This window comes from Hypanus sabinus, chromosome 2 (assembly GCF_030144855.1).
Source record: "Hypanus sabinus isolate sHypSab1 chromosome 2, sHypSab1.hap1, whole genome shotgun sequence".
NCBI lineage: Eukaryota > Metazoa > Chordata > Chondrichthyes > Myliobatiformes > Dasyatidae > Hypanus > Hypanus sabinus.
Window position 1 is genome coordinate 96,412,289 of NC_082707.1, and position 20,568 is coordinate 96,432,856.

A 20,568-nucleotide genomic window follows, 5' to 3' on the forward strand; every position below is an offset into this window, starting at 1 on the left:
TGATTAGGAATAGTCAGCTCAGCTTTGTGTGGGTAGGTCAGGTCTAACAAATCTTAGTGTTTTTTGAGGAAGTTACCAAGAAAGTTGATGAAAGCAGGAAAGTGAATGTTGTCTTCATGGACATCAGTAAAGCACTTGACAAGGTCCCACATGAGGATTTGCTAAAGAAGGTTCAGTTGCTTGGCATTCAAGATGAGGTAGTAAATTGGGTTAGACATTGGCTTTATGGGAGAAGCCAGAGAGTGGTCCAGATGGTTGCCTCTCTGTAGGTTGCAGGGATTGGTGCTGGGCCTGTTGTTGTCTGTCATCTATATCAACGATCTGGATGATAATTTGGTTAATTTGATCAGTGAATTTGCAGATGACAACAGGACTGGGGTATGCTGGACAGCTTGCATCAAGTTCTGGACCAGCTGGAAAAATAGGCTGAAAAATGGCAAATGGAATTTAAAGACAGGTGTGAGGTGTTGTACTTTGTACCTTACACAGTAGGACACTGAGGAGTGTGGGATAATAAAGGGATCTGAGAATGCAGGTCCATAATTGATTTAAAGTGGCATCACTGGTAGATAGGGTCATAAAGAAAGCTTCTGGCACATTGGCCTTCAGGGATCAATGTACTGAGTTCATGTTATGCTGAAATTGTACAAGACATTGGTGAAGTCTAATTTGGAGTATTATGTGCAGTTTTGGTCAACTACTTACAGAAAAGAGTACAGAGAAATTTTACAAGGATGTTGCTGGGACTGGAGGACCTGAGTTACAAGAAAAGACTGAATAGATTACACCTTTATTCCTTAGAACGTAGAAGATTGAGAGGAATGCAAGCAGACTTATTCCACCAAGGTTGGGTGAGACTAAAAGAGGTCACGGGTTAAAGGAGAAAGGTGAAATGTTTAGTGGAAACACGAAGGGAAATTTCTTAACTTAGAGGATCATCAGTGTGGAACAAGCTGCCAGCATGGATGTGATTTTGATTTCCATGTTTAAGAGAGGTTTAGATAGGTATGTGAATGGCAGGGATATGAAGGACTATGGTTCAGGCGCAGGTCAATGGGACCAGGCAGTTTAAATGGTTCAGCATGGACTAGATGAGCCGAAGGGCCAGTTTCTGTGCTGTATATGACTCCATGAATACTCTGATCAGATAGTCAGCCTTAAACCATTCAGCCTACTAAATGGTACATCTCATCAATCCAAACTGCAACTAGAAGCCCGATTTTTGAAACAGGCAGGCAAGTGCCATGAGCATCTTAGTAGTACCACCACAGTAATGAACAATTGAATTTCTCACAAAGTGCAGGTTAAAAGTGTTGAACAAATGCAGAAACTTTAACACTCATCATGGAAGAACAAGCACTTTGAAACCTCACTGGGCCAGATCAAACAGTAATGAGGAAAATGGTGGACAATTTGTGCATGGCAAGCACTCACAAACAACACTGATCAAAAAACAACTTCACAGGATTCACAAAACAACTTCTCAGGATCATTACATACATGCACCTGAGAAAAGCATACTTTAAGCAAAGAGGAACTCCTCAACTGTGAGGTATAGCTACAGTTCTGTAGTACTGTACAAGCCAAGACCCTTGTACTTGATTATCCAGAACTTAAACCTGCAACCTTATGACAACCATGCTGATCATGTGAGAATAGACCAACACCTGTGGATGGGGGCATTTTCTCTGCTACCATTCAACTGAAAGGCCCAAATCAAGCATGCACTTGGCCTGAATACTCCAATCAGCTTACATACTTCAGGCAAGTTTCACTTGTGAACAACATCTATGATTCGGAACTTGCTTGTTATTTTTCTGCTCCAGAGTGAAAAGCCATCAGCAACTCACAGAGACAAGCAATGATAAAGATGGACTGAGGCTATATTTCAAATATAATTATATCATTATCTGGCTGTTCTCCTGTTCCAGAGCCTAGAGGAAAGCAGCCGAAGTACAATGGACAGAGGTGCTCAGGGTAGGTTCTACTCAGCTCACACTATCACTAGCACACCCTGCAGTCAAATGTTTAGTGGCTTTACTAGGTTGGATAAGCAAGGAGGAGAAAGCAACCACCTCTTCCAAAAAAAATAAGAAAGTACACAGCAAGCTTGTCACATGAGCAACTTCCTTCCACAAAACAATTAAAATACAGTCGGCCCTCCATATCCGCAAGGGATTGGTTCCAGGACCCCTCGTGGATACCAAAATTCGCAGATGCTCAAGTCCCTTATTCAACCTGTCTCAATCTGGTGGACCTTAGGACCCAACAGAACCCCAGACCATATTTAACCTGTCTCAGTGTGGTGGACATTAGGACCCAGCAGCAGAAATCTGAATCCACGGTGTTTCTGTTCACAAAAGTAATCACGATAAAGATTGAAAATAAAGTGAAAATAATAAAGCAATCGGAAAGAGGTGAACTTATAAAAGATTTGAAAGATCTTACGAAAGATTACTTATAATACCTAATACAATGTAAATACTATGTAAGATTGTTTAAGGAATAATGACAAGAAAAAAAAAGTCTGTACATGCTTGAACAAGAAATGCTGGAAGGCACGTCCGGGTTTTCGCGATTTGTGGCTGGTTAAATTCACGCATGCGGAATTCGTGGATAAGGAGGGCCGACTGTACTTCAATTACTTACCATAAAAGATAATGACCTTTACAGCTACAGCTGTGGCTTTCACCCTAATACTGCCTCAAATATCACCAGAAAATTATCTCTGCAGCAAATACACAAAGCACTGAAGGAACTCAGCAGGTCAGGCTATCGCTACACAGGGAAATGGGCAGTTAACATTTCGGGTCTAGACCCTTCACCTGGGCTCGTGTTCAATGTATAACATGAATTCCTGAAGGCACAGAACTTTTAACTGAAACACACCAGGATGATAAGTCATCCTTGAATGGCATCCATCCACAAGATCTTATAAATTCTGTACTTCCCGATAAGGAGCCACAACTGATTCCTCCACAACTTGAATATTAACTTCAACATTAATTTGAAGTTACCTGGTTACTGCTAACAGAGCAGGGTTAAAACCTGGAGAATTTAGGGGGGTGGGGTGGGGGGAGGATTTATTTAGACCTCAGAGGCCACACTTTTCTTGCTTTAAAAGCTGAATAAAAAGGAGCAATTTCAAAATTCTAATCTTACCCAACTGGTCTAGGGGATCCTGATGCATTCCGCATTGTGCCATCTAATCGAGGGCTTGTAGCCTCTGTTGGTTGAGGAGGAATGAGACTCTTCCGAACAGCCATGCTGAAAATGAGAACATAATAAAAATGGTGAATAATGTGCCATTTCAGATACCCTGGAGAGTAGAAGCATAATTGCAACACAATGGTATCTGAAGGGAATGACCAACTGAACAATTCCAGGCAATAAGTACAGACAGACAATAACTTCAACCAAATTTCTGTCTTCAACATACATTAATTAAGCAGGAAAAAAAAATCAGATACTGGCAGCTTAAATTGAAACAGAAAATGCTGAAAGCATGCAGAACTGCCTTCTAGAACAGGACTAGAAACATTAACTGTTTTCTCTTTCTACAGATGAGGCCTAATATGCCAAGTGTTTCTAGAATTTTTGTGTTTTTTTTTAAATGTAAGGAAGGAAGGAACATTGACTCAGGCCTGAGAGGCCAGCATTGGACATTTTCATGCCTTACAAGGTGCGGAACGAAAGACTGTGGCATGCCACTCCTCACACAGCCATTTTGCAGTATTTTTCTTTATTTTACAAGGTTGAGTTGCGAGCTCAACACTCAACCCGGCACGGATGGAAAGCGTACTTGGGAATGGCCTGACTGGATTCAAACCCAAGAACCTCCATTCTGGAGTCCGGCGCTTTAATTCACTGCACCACCAGCCGACCTAAAATGGTGGTTGAGTATACATCCAAGACAAAATTCATTGTCATTGTTTGAAAGTAATAATGGTACTAGACACCTTGAACAAGACTCTAGTAACACCGAGTTATATTAACATGGCACTTAAAAAACATATGGCTATAGAAGTCATTTCAGTGATTTCAGATGTGAATTGGAAATGGCAGTTCATTTAAAATATTAGCTAGTATAAGCAGTGGCCCAGTGGTTCAGGTAACGGAGCTGCTGCTTCACAGTGCCAGAGGCCCAGGTTCAATCCTGACCTCTGGTGCTCTCTGTGTGCAGTTTACACATTGTCCCTTTGACTGCATGGGTTTCCTCCTACATTACAAAGATTGTTCAGGTTGGTACGTTAACTTACCACTTTAAATGCTGCTAGTGTAGAATCATAGAGTTGCAAAATCTAGGGAAAAACTGGTGGGAATTAAGGGTAAGTTGGGGGCACGGGGTTGGTGAGAGAATCAGAGGGGCATAGGTGCTATATCTCTACAAAGATACTGACTAGAACCCTATAAAGATTGGACTAAATGGTTTAAGGAGATATATTTCTCTTCCATTTCCCCTTCTTTCACAAGAATGCAAATCTGATGAAAGCAAGAAGATCTCATTAATATAACTAAATAGGTTTCACTACACCTGCCAAGCAACTGAAATGTATCAGCTTGACTGGTGTTAAGTCCAGTTAAATGTCCTTACCCATCAGAAGCTGGTTTCTTGCGCAGAATACTCGGTCGTGGCGAAGATCCCTGTGCTGGAGCCGTGGTACTGCTACTCTGAGTGTGGGTTTGAATCACAGTTGTGATAGCAGGCGTTGCGCTGAATGTGCTGATGGGATTTGCTACAATGGTGGCTCCATCTGTCAACACCACTGCTGAAAAATGGGCAAAAATTAGCACCAATGATACCTCTCGTGGATTGACACGTAAAACACATTCACAATCACAGACAGAATGAACAACACAGCTCAAAGTAAAAAGCATCAAGCAAACTTCAGAGATGTAACACTAACAAGATAATCTGTAGGCAAACGGCAAGGATTAAAATTCACCCAAATCCCACCAGCAATTACTAGATGTCTACTATTATCCAGCTGGTTGTTTTCATTACAGAAAGGACTATTCCTTATTCCCAATCAAGTGATTGGAATGCCTCTGCTCTGAGTGATGTTTAGAACCATGAATGGTACAACTAATCAAAATCAAGATCCACTCTCCACTTGCTGCCACTTGGCATATGCTCCAAAGGCACGAAGTACAGCTTCATTTCCATTTAGTTAATCAGTGTCCTACAAAAACTACAAACAATGAAGTACATTAAAGGATGGTTACTATTGTAGCTAATATACCCCATGGGGATGAATAGATGAAAATAAATATTGGCCAAGTCACAAAAGAGCTTCCCTGTTCTTCTCTGAACCACATACTTTGTTTAAAGGGGCATAATTGGGGCTTGACTTTACAAAATGCATCACCTCATCTACATTGAAATCCATGACACTTCTTGGCTCATTTCCCTAACAAATCAAAATCCCCCTGTAATCTACAATAACTTTCTTCACTATCAACATCTCCTAATTTTGTGCCATCTGCATAGCTACTAATCAAGCCTTGTACATTTACATCCAAATAGTCTATATAAATAATAAATAACAAACAACAAAGGTCCCAACACCAATCCATGGCACGATACTAGTCATTGGCTTCCATTCAGAAAAACAACCTTCAATCTCCATTTTCTGCTTGCTACCTCCAAGCCAATTTTGAATCCAATTGAAATCCAGACTAGCTTATCATGTACGATCTTGCTGAAGTCTAAATAGACAACATCCACTGCCCTACATTCAACTAGCTTTGTGGTTACCTCTTCAAAAAGCTAAAAGATTCGTCAAGCATGTCTTCCAGTACACACAGCTGAGATAACTCCTCTTAACCAGAGTATTCATCCAAATGCTGATAGATCCTGTCCCTCAGAATTCCCTCCAGTAACCTCTCCTGTAGTACCAGCCTGTAGTTTCCTGGCTTGTCCTTGCTACCCTTCTTAAACAATGACACCACTTTACTCATCTTCCAGTCTTCATGAACTTAACCAGTGGCTAATGAAGCTGTTATCTCCACAAGGACCACCATCTCCTCTAGACTCCCACAAAGTAAGAGGTGGCACTGCATCACACCTTGCAAATCTATCCACCTTAAAATGCAGTAAAGCTGCAAAAAACTCTTGTCTGGTAATACAAATGTCCTTCAAAACATCTCTTTTTGCTTTCTTCATCTCTTTGGCAACCATGATTTTCTCCTCAGTAAATACCAAAGAGAAATATTAATTAAAAATTCCCACTTCCTTCCTACAGCTCAGGATACCAGCAGCCTTGCTGATCTCCAAGGGGACCTGCTCCCTCCCTAGCCATTCTTTTACTCTTAATTTAGCTACAATCAAACACAGTAAAATAACAAAAGATTGTGCTAAGTTGGTCTAAGAGGTTTTGAGGAGCAGCCAAAGCGGTTATATTTACATTCACCAAGAACCAAGGATACCTCTTTTATTCAGCATATATTCAACCTAATAAGAACCATTCTCACATCTTCCAGGCAACTATTTAATTAAAAAAAATCAATTCCCTAGGATTTTTACTAATTACCTTCAATCTATGTACTCTTATCAATCCTCCTGCAAATGAAATAGCTTCGCCCTCTGCATAATCAAAATCTGCCAGAAAATTTTAATAACACTATGAAATCTACCTTTTGTGTCCAGGAAACAATCCCAGTTTATTTGGTTTCCTCATGTAATCAAAGTCTCTCGCTGTTCTAGTAAAGCTTCTCTGCACCTACTTCCTTCCAAACATCTGATACCCATCACAAGTGCTGGAGCCAAGGTCTAATCAAAGGCTCATAAAACTCTACAACCACCTTACTTCAGTATTTTCTACCTCCATTTACCAAGCCCAAGTACCTTGAATCACAGACAAGAGAAAATCTGCAGATGCTGGAATTGACCGTTTACTCTTTTCCACAGACGTTGCCTGGCCTGCTGAGTTCCTCCAGAATTTTGTGTGTAGTATCAAGAATCTGGAAGGCAGCTTCAAAGCCTTTACAATTTATCTTAACAACTTCAATAATTTTGGTATGTCAACCTATCATTCTATTCTCATTACAATGGAGAGTAAAATATAATAATTTAACCTCATTACAACTCAGGAATAAAATGTAGGGTGAACTAAAATTTCAAGAATTCAGCCACAATTGCTTCACTGGCAGGCGTCTTCAAGGAATCTTCTTGCTAATGAGTGCAAGGCTACAAGGAGATATGGCCAAGTAAATTAACTCCCCCCTCCAGGTTTCCCCTTTACCTGGTGGCTTGTTCTCTGTGGTCTGTTGGGGGCCGATTGATGCAGGCTGCAGAGCCTGGGTACCAATGGTTGATGACTGAATCCCCTGAGCCCCAAGTGGAGCTGGCTGAATTCCTTGGGGGCCAATTGAAGTAGGTTGTAGCCCCTGGGCAGTGATTGATGCCGGCTGGAGCCCCTGAATGTGACGTGTGTGTGTGGTATCCACAGTCATCAGCTGCATGGGATTCAGATGGACAGTGGAAGCCACGCCCACACCCGCCTGTGCTGCAATCGCTGCTGCAGACACTGAACTCGGTGCTTGTGCTGAAACTGAGATGGAGAGTGGACATTAATGGTTTCTTCAATAACAGCACATCTGCTTTTTCTTTGTGTTGTAGAATTATGGATTTTATAGCATTGAAAGAGCAAATTTGGCCATCATAACCATGCCAGCTCCACAAAATAGTCAGTTTAGTCCAACACCAAAGCTTATTCCCCATAAGCGCAACATTCTCTTTATCTATGAAAAATAACTTGCCCTCCCCCTTATCCACTAAAATAAACACAATGATACTTAAATTATTAACGCCAAAATGACTAGACTTAAAAGAGCAAGTTATTATACATTACTTGCAAACAAAAGCATCCTGCCAATTGCCCCACTCTCCATCACTCCAGTCAGTTGGAGGCAAACAGAATCAGAAATGTACAGTATAGGTAGAATTCCAACAATAACATCGGACAGTGTGATAATGTTAATGATTTTTATTTACAGTTTGTGGTTAGAGCTACTGAACTGTATTACAACTTAATTTTACAAAGAGACATGGGATTCAGCTTTTCTGGCAGAAAGCTCCAGGACCTCACCTCACTCAGGGTGGATAAGTTTATGGTATGGTTGAGTAAAGGATGGTGTAAATTAACTACACTCTAGCTGGAAGCTGAGAGGCAGGATGAGCATTTCTGAGAGATACACAAAGAAACTTAGAGCTATGACAGAGGCTTGACCCCAGTCTGCACTGATATCGGGATCACAGCTCAAACTATTGTGTTGCACATTTAGAATGGTAATAATGGTACGAATTTCTGAGAACTGTTACATGTGAGGTTTCTTTACAACACTTCTTGGTTGTCAACTGTTCTTGACACTCCAAGGCAGCCAAAGTATGGTCTTCCTTCTACCCTTTCTTTGAATTTGTCATGCAGGGAAAAATCACATCCATTGGGCATCTTGATGGAATCAGAGGATAACTCCTCAGCTACTGGAGTATAAAGTGGAGTAGGATCTTTCCAAAAAAGAAATACTAAATTCCCCTGCAGCAGCCAACAGCAAAACACTATCTGTTGGAAAACTGGCAATCCTTTTCTTCAAGATGGTCATTTCTGTGGAATAACTCCCCCATGTTTCACCAGAGGTCTTGTTTTTCCAGGTTTTGGGTGACCTTTTTTTAATATCTTTCAGGATGGGGTGGTGCTGTGATCATGATGGATAGCACACTGTAGAACAGAATACGAAACACCCATGTAAAAGGCCGTTTCGCCTGAGAAGATTTTCTAAGTGCTCTTCCCATACAGAGTTTCGCTTCCTTGGTGAACTCCTTATTTTCAGCTTATGGAATTACATACAATTCCAATAGGGCACCATGGTAGCATAGGGGTTACCACAACACTATTACAACTTGGGGCGTTGGAGTTCAGGGTTCAATCACAGCATCCTCTCCAAGAAGTTCGTAGACCTTCCAGTGGAGTGCATGGGTTTCTTCTGGGTGTTCCAGTTTCCCCCCAAAGTCAAAGATGTATTGATTGGTAAGTTAATTGGTCATTGCAAATTGTCCCATGATTAAACCAGGTTTAAATGAGGGGCACGGCTCAAAGGGTCAGAAGGACCTATTCTGCACTGTCTCACAAAATAAATGAACTCAGTTCACTGAGGCTTAATTGGTAACACCTCCAGACCATACTCTCTTCATCAAAAAAGGTAGTACATACTGGAAATGACACTACTATCTTTACTTCCTCTCCAAATCTCATGGCACCCCAAATCTGAAATAGATTACTGTTGACTCATTGTGGAAAATCCAGGTAACAGGAATATATCTAGCACGAGGTAGTTCAGGAAGCTAATTCACCAACAACCTCAGCTCGGGACAGTCAACAATTTTTGTCCTCGCTATTGCTCCTTATTCCCATAAAAGCACTTTCCTCAATGAGGTTGCCATTTGGAGGCTAGGTAATATTACGGACTAACAGTACTTAGTTTCTAATCACTATTAGGAGTCCCCTATTATTCTGATAGCAACTTTATGGTCTGAAGATTAATCATCTCCAACAGGAGAGTCTAACCATCCATGTCCAAAATTACATTACTACTGCCAAGTCCCCTACCATTAACATACTGAGGTTGATGAGAATCAAATATTGTGGTTACATGAGTGGATGAGCACAGGTCAGGAATGGGATAGAAGTCTCCACTGGCCTGGATAAGCACAGCTCCAACAACAGAGAAGCTTGACACAATTCTGGTCAAGGCAGCCTAGTAGTATTCAATTAACCACCTCAAATCACAAGACCACAGACCATAAGATACAGGAGCAGAATTAGGCCATTTGGCCTATTGAGTCTGCTCTACCATTTCATTATAGCTGATCCATTTTCCCTCTCAGCCCCAATCTCCTGCCTTTTCCTCATATCCCTTCATACCTTGACTAAGCAAGAATCTATCAACCTCTGTCTTACACATGTCTTGGCCTCCGCAGCCATCTATGCCAAAGAATTCCACAGATCCACCACTCTCTGGCTAAAGATATTCCTCCTCATCTGTTCTAAAAGGACACCCCTCTATTCTGAGGCCGTGTCTTCTTGTCTTAAACTTTCCCACCATTGAAAACATCCTCTCCACATCCACTCTATTAAACCTTCAACATTCAATAGGTTTCAATGAGATCTCCCCTCATTCTTCTGAATTCCAGTGAGTACAGGCCCGAGAGCCATCAAACTCTCCTCATATGATAAGCCTTTCAATCCTAGAATCCTTTTCCTGAACCTCCTTTGAACCCGCTCCAATGTCAACACATCCTTTCTTAGTTAGGGAGCCTAAAACTGCTCACAATACTCCAATTGAGGCCTCCCCAGTGCCTCATCATGACATCATTGTTTATTATGTTCTGGTCCTTTCAAAATGAATGCTATCTCTGCATTAGTCTTCCTCACCACTGACTCAACCACCAAGTTAAGCTTTAAGGAATCCTGCATGAGGGCTCCCAAGTCCCTTTGCACTTCAAATTCTTGAATTTTCTCTCCATTTAGAAAACAGTCTGCACTTTTATTTCTTCTACCAAAGTGCATGACCATACACTTCCGACACTGCATTCTATCTGTCATTTCTTTGCCCATTCTCCTAAGTCCTCCTGGTCTCTCTCCTTCCTCAAAACTACCTGCTCCTCTACCTATCTTCATATTGTCTGCAAACTTGGCCATGTAACTATCAATTCCATCATCAAAGTCTGACATAAATAACTCCTTTCATTAGCTGTGCAAAGTGGTGGCAATGTGCTGTACCACTTGCAAAATTCTCTGTAGTTACTTGCTGTGATTACTCCGATAGCACCTTCCAAACTCTCAATCTCGATCAGCAATAGGATTGATTCTATTACAATGCAGTTGTCTTACGGTCATCATTATAAATGACTTCCTTTTAATTCCAGATGATTAACAGAATTTAAATTCCACAGCTGCCATATGAAGATTTAATCTCCCATACTTGAATTTTCCTCCAGGGCACTTGTCTATCATTCCAGTAACATAACCACCATGCCATTTTAATCCCACTCCTCTCTCTCTCAAAGTTCAAATGTCCAAAGTAAAATTTATTATCAGAGTACATACATGTCACTACATGCAACCCCAAGATTCTTTCTCAAGGGAACACCGATACCTGCAAGCTCCCCTCCTAGGCTCACATCATCCTGACAAGATGATGTGTGCCCTTTGTTATAGTTGGGTCTAAATCTTCAAACTACTTCAAAAGATTATAGCAATTCAAGCAACCACCACTTTCAAGGGCAATAAATGGGGATAGACACATCCTGTTAAATGAATCAAAGAGGAGTGATAGTCATGGCTTTAACAGCTTGGGGCATATTACACCTAATTTGGAGTTAACCACTTTCGATAAATGCCAAAGCCCTTAATTGTTTCTTTAAACTTTGTAGTATAATTTATCGTAATTACTTTTTTAAACCTTCTTGGATTGATCCAATATTTTTACTTCGGAAAAATAAAGGTATTAATTCTTTTTTGGATTTATTTAAAGAAGGCAGATTGATGCCTTTTGAACAATTAGTCAATAAGTATTCTCTCTCAAATTCACACTTTTTTACAATATCTTCAAGTTAGACATTTTTTACAAAAATATTTAAGTAATTTTCCTTACATATTGGAGGCTGACTTGTTAGATACTATTATGATTATGAACCCCTCGTTGAAAGGTCCTATTGGAAGAATTTATAATTTATTATTACAATGGGATAAGCATCCTTTACTTAAGATTAAACAGAATTGGGAGAAGGAACTCAATTTGACTTTTATATGGGAGGATTGGACACAGATTCTGAAGCTGGTTAACTCTTCTTCGATTACTGTGTTAGTCATTTAAAATTACAATTTACAATTTAAAATTGTACATTGTTACCATTTGACAAAGGAGAGACTTTCTAAAATATTTCCCAATGTTGACAAGTATTGTGATAGATGTAAAACTGAGATAGCTACACTATCTGTTCTGGTCATGTTCTATATTAAAACAGTTTTGGAAGTCAGTCTTTTCAACAATTTCTAAAGAACTCAGAATCAACTTACAATCTAATAAATTGACTGTGCTTTTTGGAATAATTCCTCAAAATATCCATGGTATTTCTGTGTCTGACCAACATGTTATTGCGTTTGTTACATTGATAGCTAGGAGGGCCATCATGTTGAAATGGAAGGATATATCAGCTCCTACTTTGTCACAATGGTTCTCTCAAGTGATGCTGTGTCTTAGCTTGGAGAAAATTAGAAGTCGAACCTTTGAACCTTTATTTGATTTTGAGAAGAGATGGAGCTCATTCGCTCATTATCATCATTTCAGTTAACTGATAGATTTCCTCCACGATCTAAATGTCAATTTTTTTTATATATCTTTTTTTCTTGTTGGCAGTTTGATGTTTATTTTTAGAAGCTTTTTGTATGACACATGGCTCTGGGGTTGTACCTCCAATGGGTTTCTTTTTTTTCCTCACTTCTCCTGCTTAGTAGCTGTTTTTTTTTTAATTCACAAAATTTTCAATCCTTTAGATAATTTCCTCTTTTATGAGGCATTGTAAGTGTTGTTGCCCCTCATAATTTTATAACCCCTGCAGGATCACTGCTCAGCCTCCTACACTAGCAAAGATAAATACATCCTATTCACCAAGAGAGTTATCCTCCGTGATCCTGACCACAGTTTACATTCTGCCAAAAGCAGAATTCTGCAAGGCACTCAAGATATTGAATGCTGCCATTAGCAAACAAAAAACAGCCCACCTCAACGCACTTCAAATCATTGTGGGTGCTTCAATTAGGCTACTTTGAAGAAATTTCTGCCCAATTATCAACAGCATATAACCTGCAGCACCAGGGGTCCCAACATACTCTCCTACTGCTATACTACAATAAGGAATGTCTACTGTTCCACGCCTAGACCACATTGTGGGCAATCTAATCACTTGGCTGTCCTTCTCCTACCTGCATACAGGTAAAGGCGAAAGAGCAAAATTCCAAGAGATAAGAATATCAAAGATGTAGTTTCAGGAGGCGGAGAAGTGGCTGCGGGACTGACGTGAATCAATGGACCAGGCAAGTGTTCAAGGATTCAGAGGATCTGAATGAATACACTACACTTGTCACAGACCTTATAAAGACAGTTGTAGATGGGTGTGTCCCCACAAACTCATTCAGAGTGTTCCTCAACTAGAAGGCTTGGATGAACCATGAGATTCACAATCTAAGGACCAGATCAGTGGCATTCAGGCCTGGCGACCAAGTAAGATACAAGAGATCCAGGTAGGATCTCCAGAAAGCAAAGTGGCAATTCCAGACCAAACTTGAATCACTAAAGGATTCTCTACAGCTGTGGCTGGGCTTGAATGCCATTACCTCTTACAAAGTAAAACCAAGCAACATAGGTGACAACAAGGTTTCGCACCTAGATGATCTCAATGCCTTCTATACTCGAACATTCACGAACTCCCACAACTCCTGATGACCTTGTGATTTCAGTCTCTAAGGCCAAAGTGAGAGCTCTGTCAAGAGGGTGAACCTACGGAAGGCATCCAGCCCAGACAGGGTACCTGGCTGTGTACTAAAGATGTATGCTGATTAACCAGCTGGAGTGTTTACTGATATATTTAACTTCTCATTTGAGGTTCCCACCCACTTCAAGCAGGCTTCAATAATACCAGTGCTTAAGAAGAACGTGTTAACCTCCCTCAATGACTATTGTACAGTAACACTTACATCCACTGTGATGAAGTGCTTTGAGAAGTTGGTGATGAAACAATCAACTCCTGCCTAAGAAGTAACTTGGATACACTCCAATTTGTCTACAGACACAACTGGTCCACTGCTGATGCCATTTTATTGGTTCCTTACTCAACCCTGGGACATCTGGACAGTAAAGACACATACATCAGGATGTTCTTTATCAACTACAGCTCAACATTCAGTACCATCATCCCCTCAAGTTCCAAGACTTTGGTCTCAATATCTCCTTGAGATGTTGGATCCTCAATTTTCTCATTTGTGGACCCTAATTAGTTTGGATTGGCAAAAACATTGCTTCCACAATCTCCATCAGCGTAGGTGCACCACAAGTCTATGTGGTTAACCTTCTGCTCTGCTCTAATTATACTTACGACTATGAGTCTAAGTGCAGCTCCAATTATATTTAAGTTTGTTGACAACACTACTGTCTTTGGCTAAATCAAAGGTGCAGACAAGTCAGCATATAGCAGGGAGATTGAAAATCTGGCTGAGTGGTGCCACAACAACAATGTCTCACTCAATGTCACCAAGACTAAGCAGCTGATTATTAACTTCAGCAAGAGGAAACTGGAGATCCATGAGCCAGTTCTCATCAGGGGACCAGAGGTGGAAAGGGTCAGCAACTTTAAATTCCTCAGTGCGACCATTTCAGAAGATCTATCCTGGGCCCAGCATGCAAGCGCAATTATGAAGAAAGCATAGCAGTGGCTCTACTTAACCTCAGAAGTTTGCTAAGATTTAGCAGGTCATATAAAATTTTGACAAACTTCTGAAGCTATGCAGTAGCTATTGACTGCTTGCATCATGGCCTGGTATGGAAACACCAGTGCCCTTGAACAGAAAACCCTACAAAAAAGTACTGCACCCATCCCAGTCTATCACAGGTAAAGCCCTCCCCACCAATGAGCATATCCTTACAGAGCAATGTTGCAGAAAAAAAAAGCATCCATCAAGGATACCCGCCACCTTGGCCATGCTGTCTTCTCGCTCCTGCCATCGGGAAACTGGTATAGAATCCAGGTTAAGGAATAGTTATTACTCCTCAACCATCAGGCTCTTGATCCAGAGGGGATAACATTAACTTCACTCGCCCCATCACTAAACTGTTCGCAATGTATGGATTCACTTTCAAGGACCCTTCATCTCATGTTATTGATAATTATTGCTTATTTATTAGTATCATTTTTTGTCTTTTGTATTGCACAATTTGTTGCCTTTGCACATTGGTTGTTTGCCTGCCCTTCTGGCTGTGGTCTTTCCATGATTCAATTGTGTTTCTTGGATTTACCGTGTACACCCATAAGAAAATGGACTTCAGGGTTGTATATGGTGACATGCATGTGCTTTGATACTAAATTTACTTTGAACTTGGAACCCCAGTCCATTCAATAGCTGCCATCTTATGCACTATCTGATTATTTTATCATTATGATAACCAATGAAGATTAAATTATTGCATAATTATTAAATATCAATACAGAGTAACTTGCCAAATATCAATCATCATGTAGAATTTCAAGAATTAGCCCACTTAATTGACAAAAAGCATTACATATGTTCCCACTACTACACTTTTAGGAGTATATGGGCATCTTTATGAGATCAATACAGTTCTCACCATGTGCATGTATGAGGGAGAACCTAGTCTTTGAGTAAGCTACTTAAGAACAGTTAAAACCTGAGAGGGTACCCTTCCAGTTGCTCAGTTTATCCAGTCAACTCTGAACTGTATTTCCCATGATACACATTCCTATAACAAGTGAATTAATTCAGATATTCATACCTGGGTATTGCCGAATAGTGGAGACTGTACTGGTTATTGGGGTAAAGGTATGTGCTAGTGCTTGGTAGCCAGAGATGGCAGCTGACGGTGGATAAGGCAGGTAATACTGGAACTGCACAGGAACTTGCCTTGACCGAATGAAAAAGAAATTGGGAACACTGAGTTAATCTCTGTCAATAGTAAAAAAAAAACTGATTTTGTAATTCAAAATTATGCCTACACTTTTGAGCAAATTCCTATATATAAACAAGCCATTCAGGTTGTGGAAATTCATCCTTCAGAATTCACAAATCAATACCGAAAAATTTGAGACACAGAATAAAATTTGCTCATGAAATTTAAGTGAAAGTGAATAAACAAAGTATCTCTTTTTTAAAAAATCTCATGTTTCTTGATGCGTGCGCAGATGACGTGGCTTCACCTGGCGGAAAATTATGACACATTCTAGTAACACAGAATTAGCGCATTTAATTGACAAAAAGCATTACATATGTTCCCACTACTACACTTTTAGGAGTATATGGGCATCTTTATGCGATCAATACAGTTCTCACCATGTGCATGTATGAGGGAGAACCTAGTCTTCAGTTTCAGATTAACAGCTACTTCAAATTAAATTGGTTGATAACTCAAATAGGTGATGTTATAATGTACAAGCCAAGATAATAACTAATATCTGATTTGCTAGGGTCATTGGCAAAGTACATTAGTCGTGATCAACTTGACTCTTACATTTATAGTGTATTTTCCATCAGATCAATGGGCATTGACCACAGATCAAAAACAATTTTATTTTCCCTTATTATATACTACAAGGTAGATTTGAATATCCATCCAGCACATGGAGCCTGTCACAACAATAAATTGGTACACATTAAAAATGGTGGAATGGAGAAGCAAAATGGGATAAAGATATTGACAGTAGAAGTCAATGGGGGAAACTTGGATACGTAAAATCTAAATCTTTATTGATGCCCCTAACATTTACTCAGACACTTGAAGCCATCATACCTGTTCTCAGTGCGTGTTTCCATGGTAACAGGGTTAGGCGATGCCCTATGACCTGGTATGGAAATCAGGTTCCCCCTTTCTGTTGTATAATCAGGCTGGATCCGTGGGGAAGTGTGGGTAATTTGTTGAGGAACAACTTTTGCTGTAACACAGTACAACAGAATGTACATTAGTGATGGAAAAATACAATCCCAACTACCAGCAATTTCCCGAACCAGAAACATTTGCTGGGTAATCGAAGTTAGCAGCCACAGAGAGTTACGTTGAAAGTTCATGAACCAGAAATGTCAACCCTGTTGCTCTCTCCACAGATTCTACTTGACCTAATGAGTGCTTCCAGTAGCTTGCTTTTTACTTCAGCTTTCCAGGTTTACTTTTGTTTGCTTTTCTGCTATAATTAGCAGCTACTGAAGAAGCTCCCGTTTGCCAATACTTCAATAAGCCTTTTAAATATATTCTTAGTTCAGAACAAAAAATACTAATGGGTTGTTACTACTCACATTACTTTATAGCTAGCCATTGATTTTTCATTCAACTTGAATTCTTTCTAATTGGTAGGACAGTTTTCTTTACTGTGCCATACACTGCAAGGAACCTCAACTTCCACAATGTCCTACAAAACAGTATTTCACCTTTCCCTTGAAAAAGAGCTCTCAAGTAGTCAATACCCTAGTCCAGATTGAAGACACCAATATCTGAACACTGTATCGACTCCTGAATTAGAACCCAGGCACCTTTCAAAAAATTCAGTCAAGTTTTCTTGTTACATTTGAGTTGGAAACCATGATAGTGGGTTGCACTCACCAACAGGAATAGTTGATGTCGTGACTACAGGAGCATGAGGTGTATGAGAAGCCATTGTCATGTTAACAATTGTGCTGCTCGTTACTTGAGAATGGGAAACAGCACCTGTCAAGCAAAAATAAAAGTACTTACAAACAGAAATATCAAAAAGCTGACAAATAATGAAACACACAAGATGTAAATGCTCACATGTAAGCAACAGCAACAGGAAATAGATTCAGTTTTCAGAGTCATGACATAAAATGAGAAATTAATTTAACTTTTAATGCAAAGAGAGGCTTCTAAGCAAAAAAAAACAACAGGATTTTGGCATTCACTGTTTTCAGCTCCTTTGCTGAAATTACAGGAAAACTTAAATAATTTCCTCAACATAGATTACATATGCAAAAAAGTGAGATTCTAATGACCACATTTTACAAATACTCCCAGGAATGTACTTCATTTCAACAACCCTATCGAAATGCATTTCTAAAAAGAAGTTAATTATGTTATCCATACAACAAAGACAATAGAAGTGCTGAAAAAGATACAAATTAGTCAGTTGAGGGGTCTCGGCCCGAAACGTCGACAGCGCTTCTCCCTACTGATGCTGCCTAGCCTGTTGTGTTCTACCAGCATTTTGTGTGTGCAGTTGATACACAAAATTGTTTGGAACATCACCATTCTGGGCAGCATCTTTCATGATTATTTCAGTATTTTCTCTGATGATATAGCTTGAAAATTATTAGTTTGCTACTTGAGAGGCGCAGGAATTTGTGTATCTCTGATACACAAGTTAAACAACTGTTTAACCATGCAAACTGTTAATCTGCTTTACAGTATGCCTAGTTACAAAATGACAAATACGGTAAGAACTTGCATAAAATATCAAAAATCATACAACATTGAACTTAAAAGAATAATATTAATGTACATTACATTAATTTTTTTGGTCCCTGCACTCAGCATTGTTCTCATTTTTCTCTTTTACCTCAAGTGGATTAAATCAAATCGACTGCAAATTCTTCAACGTCATTCTCGCAAAATTGCAAGCAGTCATAGAGCATTAAAGAAATGAATGCTATACTGGAACCAGAGAACATCAATCAACATACTAACCGTCCAGAATCCACTCTTCCATTCATTTTCTAGATGCTAAGCATTTTAGCTGTCAAGGAATTACTTACTTACTCCAGTATTCAGTGTTATGGCTAGTGTTTCCTTGGTACCTTGCAGTTAAGATAAGTAAATTAAAATGTTCAATAATTGAGGCATAGGGTTTTTTGTATACATACAGTTTTTGTAGCCATACAGTTACTTCTGTAGTTATTGAGAACTAGTGTTAGATAGAATCTACCATCAGTACAACTGACGAACCCAGTAGAACTGAGAGCAAAGGATGTCTAATGTATGCAGGACTACTGCATCAAGGGTACTTCCATTTGAAGAGCAGTCAACAGCTTTCTATCTTAAGAGTCTAAAATGAATACAAGTATTTTACAGAAACCAGGTACTCACCCTGACCCGTAGTAGAAGGGACCGAGTTTGTTGAAAGTATAGGTGCCACAGTGGCAGCAGCAACCGGTGTGCCAGTACTGAACATGGCTTTCTGTTGAAAGAGAATGGTTTGTTGGTTTTGGAAGCTGATAAAGTTATTGGTCGATGCTACCAATTACATAACCAACAGCAGGAATAGTCATCTTGAGATGAACACTGGAACCCAAAAACTGATTTTCTGATTTATCATGAGCTTAATGTCTGAAACCATGCTAAACTTCCTTACTTCAAGAAATTTGTGGCTTTCTTTTGTTCAAAAGCTGACTTGCGTGTGCAGACATAAGCTGATGCTTGGGTTTACAACTGCTGAAAGGTGATCAGCGCTATTGAAAAGCTCTCTTAGTGGTCACTTGGGCTGCTATGGAGGTGAGAGAAAACAGGGAAGAGGGGAAAAAGATTGAACAGCAAAGTGCTGGGTAATGTGGCCTCCCCCCCACATTGGAGCAGTGTGACTGAACCATTACAACAATCGTTGGAATGTATATGCTGCAATCTAACTCTGTGCAGCACCTGCAAAGCAACGTGTTATCAGTGAAACCAAAGACCAAGTGGGACCCTTTAACTTTTATGGTCCTTGGTTTTCTGATCAACATCCTCCTTACTCTACTGAGGTTGATCAAAGATCACATGTGGCAACCTTCTGATCCAATCTGTACAGGTACAAAGTATGCACTATGCAGACTGCAGTGGAGAAATGACACCAGCACAAGGGTGAATTGCAACAGTGATCACTCAGCTTACTCAATTAATAGGATTTCTGCCAGAAATAGGTGTTAACACTCCAGAACATGCAAAAAGTGATTAATTTCGCAGCTTACAAACATGCAGTCTTAAATTTTTCATGCAAGCTTATCCAGAGCACAGACTTGCAGGGATTCAGGAACATAAACACTTAATGAACACCAACTTGCCAACAACAGCAGGATCGTGCAAGTGTGATGACACTGTTTATTACACACAATAAAACACAATGAAGGACACACACACACACACTGTTTCATTATCTTTACTATAATGCCAATTACTATAGTTCATGAAAGATAAAATATTCACAATGTTCTCACTTGCCAACTAAATTTCCAAGTTATTTTAAACACCAAAATGGCCAAGAACAATACGTCAATCTGTCTTGAGGGTTCTTTGTTACGCTAAACATACTGATCTTGAGTGGCAGTTTCAGTAAGAATTTATCTGATACAGATCATAGTGCAACAATTCCACAGAGGGTGGGGCTTGGGACAAGATAATTAATAACAATGACAGCCACCTTGGAGCTAAGTCGCACAGCAGGATGGTAAATGAAAATCTTTACCTGTGTTATGGGATGGAGCTGTGGTTTCTGGGCAGCTACTGCAGGGTGAGAAGGCAATGTGATCCGAGCAGTTGTGTCTCGAGGCTGCTGAGTACGCTGGATACTAATTGTGGCAGCAGATGGATGAGGTTGGATGGTCAGTGCTGGTCTACTGCAGGGAAGGAGAAACAATTCAGACAAGGGACCACTTGCACTGAAATCTGCAAAATTCTGAATTCTCTGACAAAAACTAATGTTTGAAATAGGGCACAAAGCCCCTTGTGTCTGTTTCACCATTAAATCAAGTCTGAACCATATCTTATCATCAATCCTCAACACTGGTGCATTATAAAAATCTT

At 39.9% G+C, this 20,568-nt stretch overlaps 1 protein-coding gene across 2 annotated transcripts in view; it reads right to left on the reverse strand.

The window, feature by feature from the left end:
- The window catches only part of LOC132381412 (histone deacetylase complex subunit SAP130-like), a 58,878-nt gene that overhangs the window by 23,165 nt on the left and 15,145 nt on the right, over positions 1-20,568 (reverse strand). Inside the window, exons 8-15 of one of the 2 annotated variants that reach the window (XM_059950814.1) lie at positions 20,231-20,381; positions 18,880-18,970; positions 17,383-17,487; positions 16,579-16,720; positions 15,568-15,695; positions 7,245-7,553; positions 4,595-4,766; positions 3,163-3,267 (exon numbers count right to left, since the gene is read on the reverse strand). In XM_059950814.1, coding sequence (XP_059806797.1) covers positions 3,163-3,267; positions 4,595-4,766; positions 7,245-7,553; positions 15,568-15,695; positions 16,579-16,720; positions 17,383-17,487; positions 18,880-18,970; positions 20,231-20,381 — 1,203 coding nt within the window. Of the gene's footprint in view, positions 1-3,162; positions 3,268-4,594; positions 4,770-7,244; positions 7,554-15,567; positions 15,696-16,578; positions 16,721-17,382; positions 17,488-18,879; positions 18,971-20,230; positions 20,382-20,568 lie in introns of both variants that reach the window. The other variant, XM_059950807.1, reaches the window with a different exon arrangement.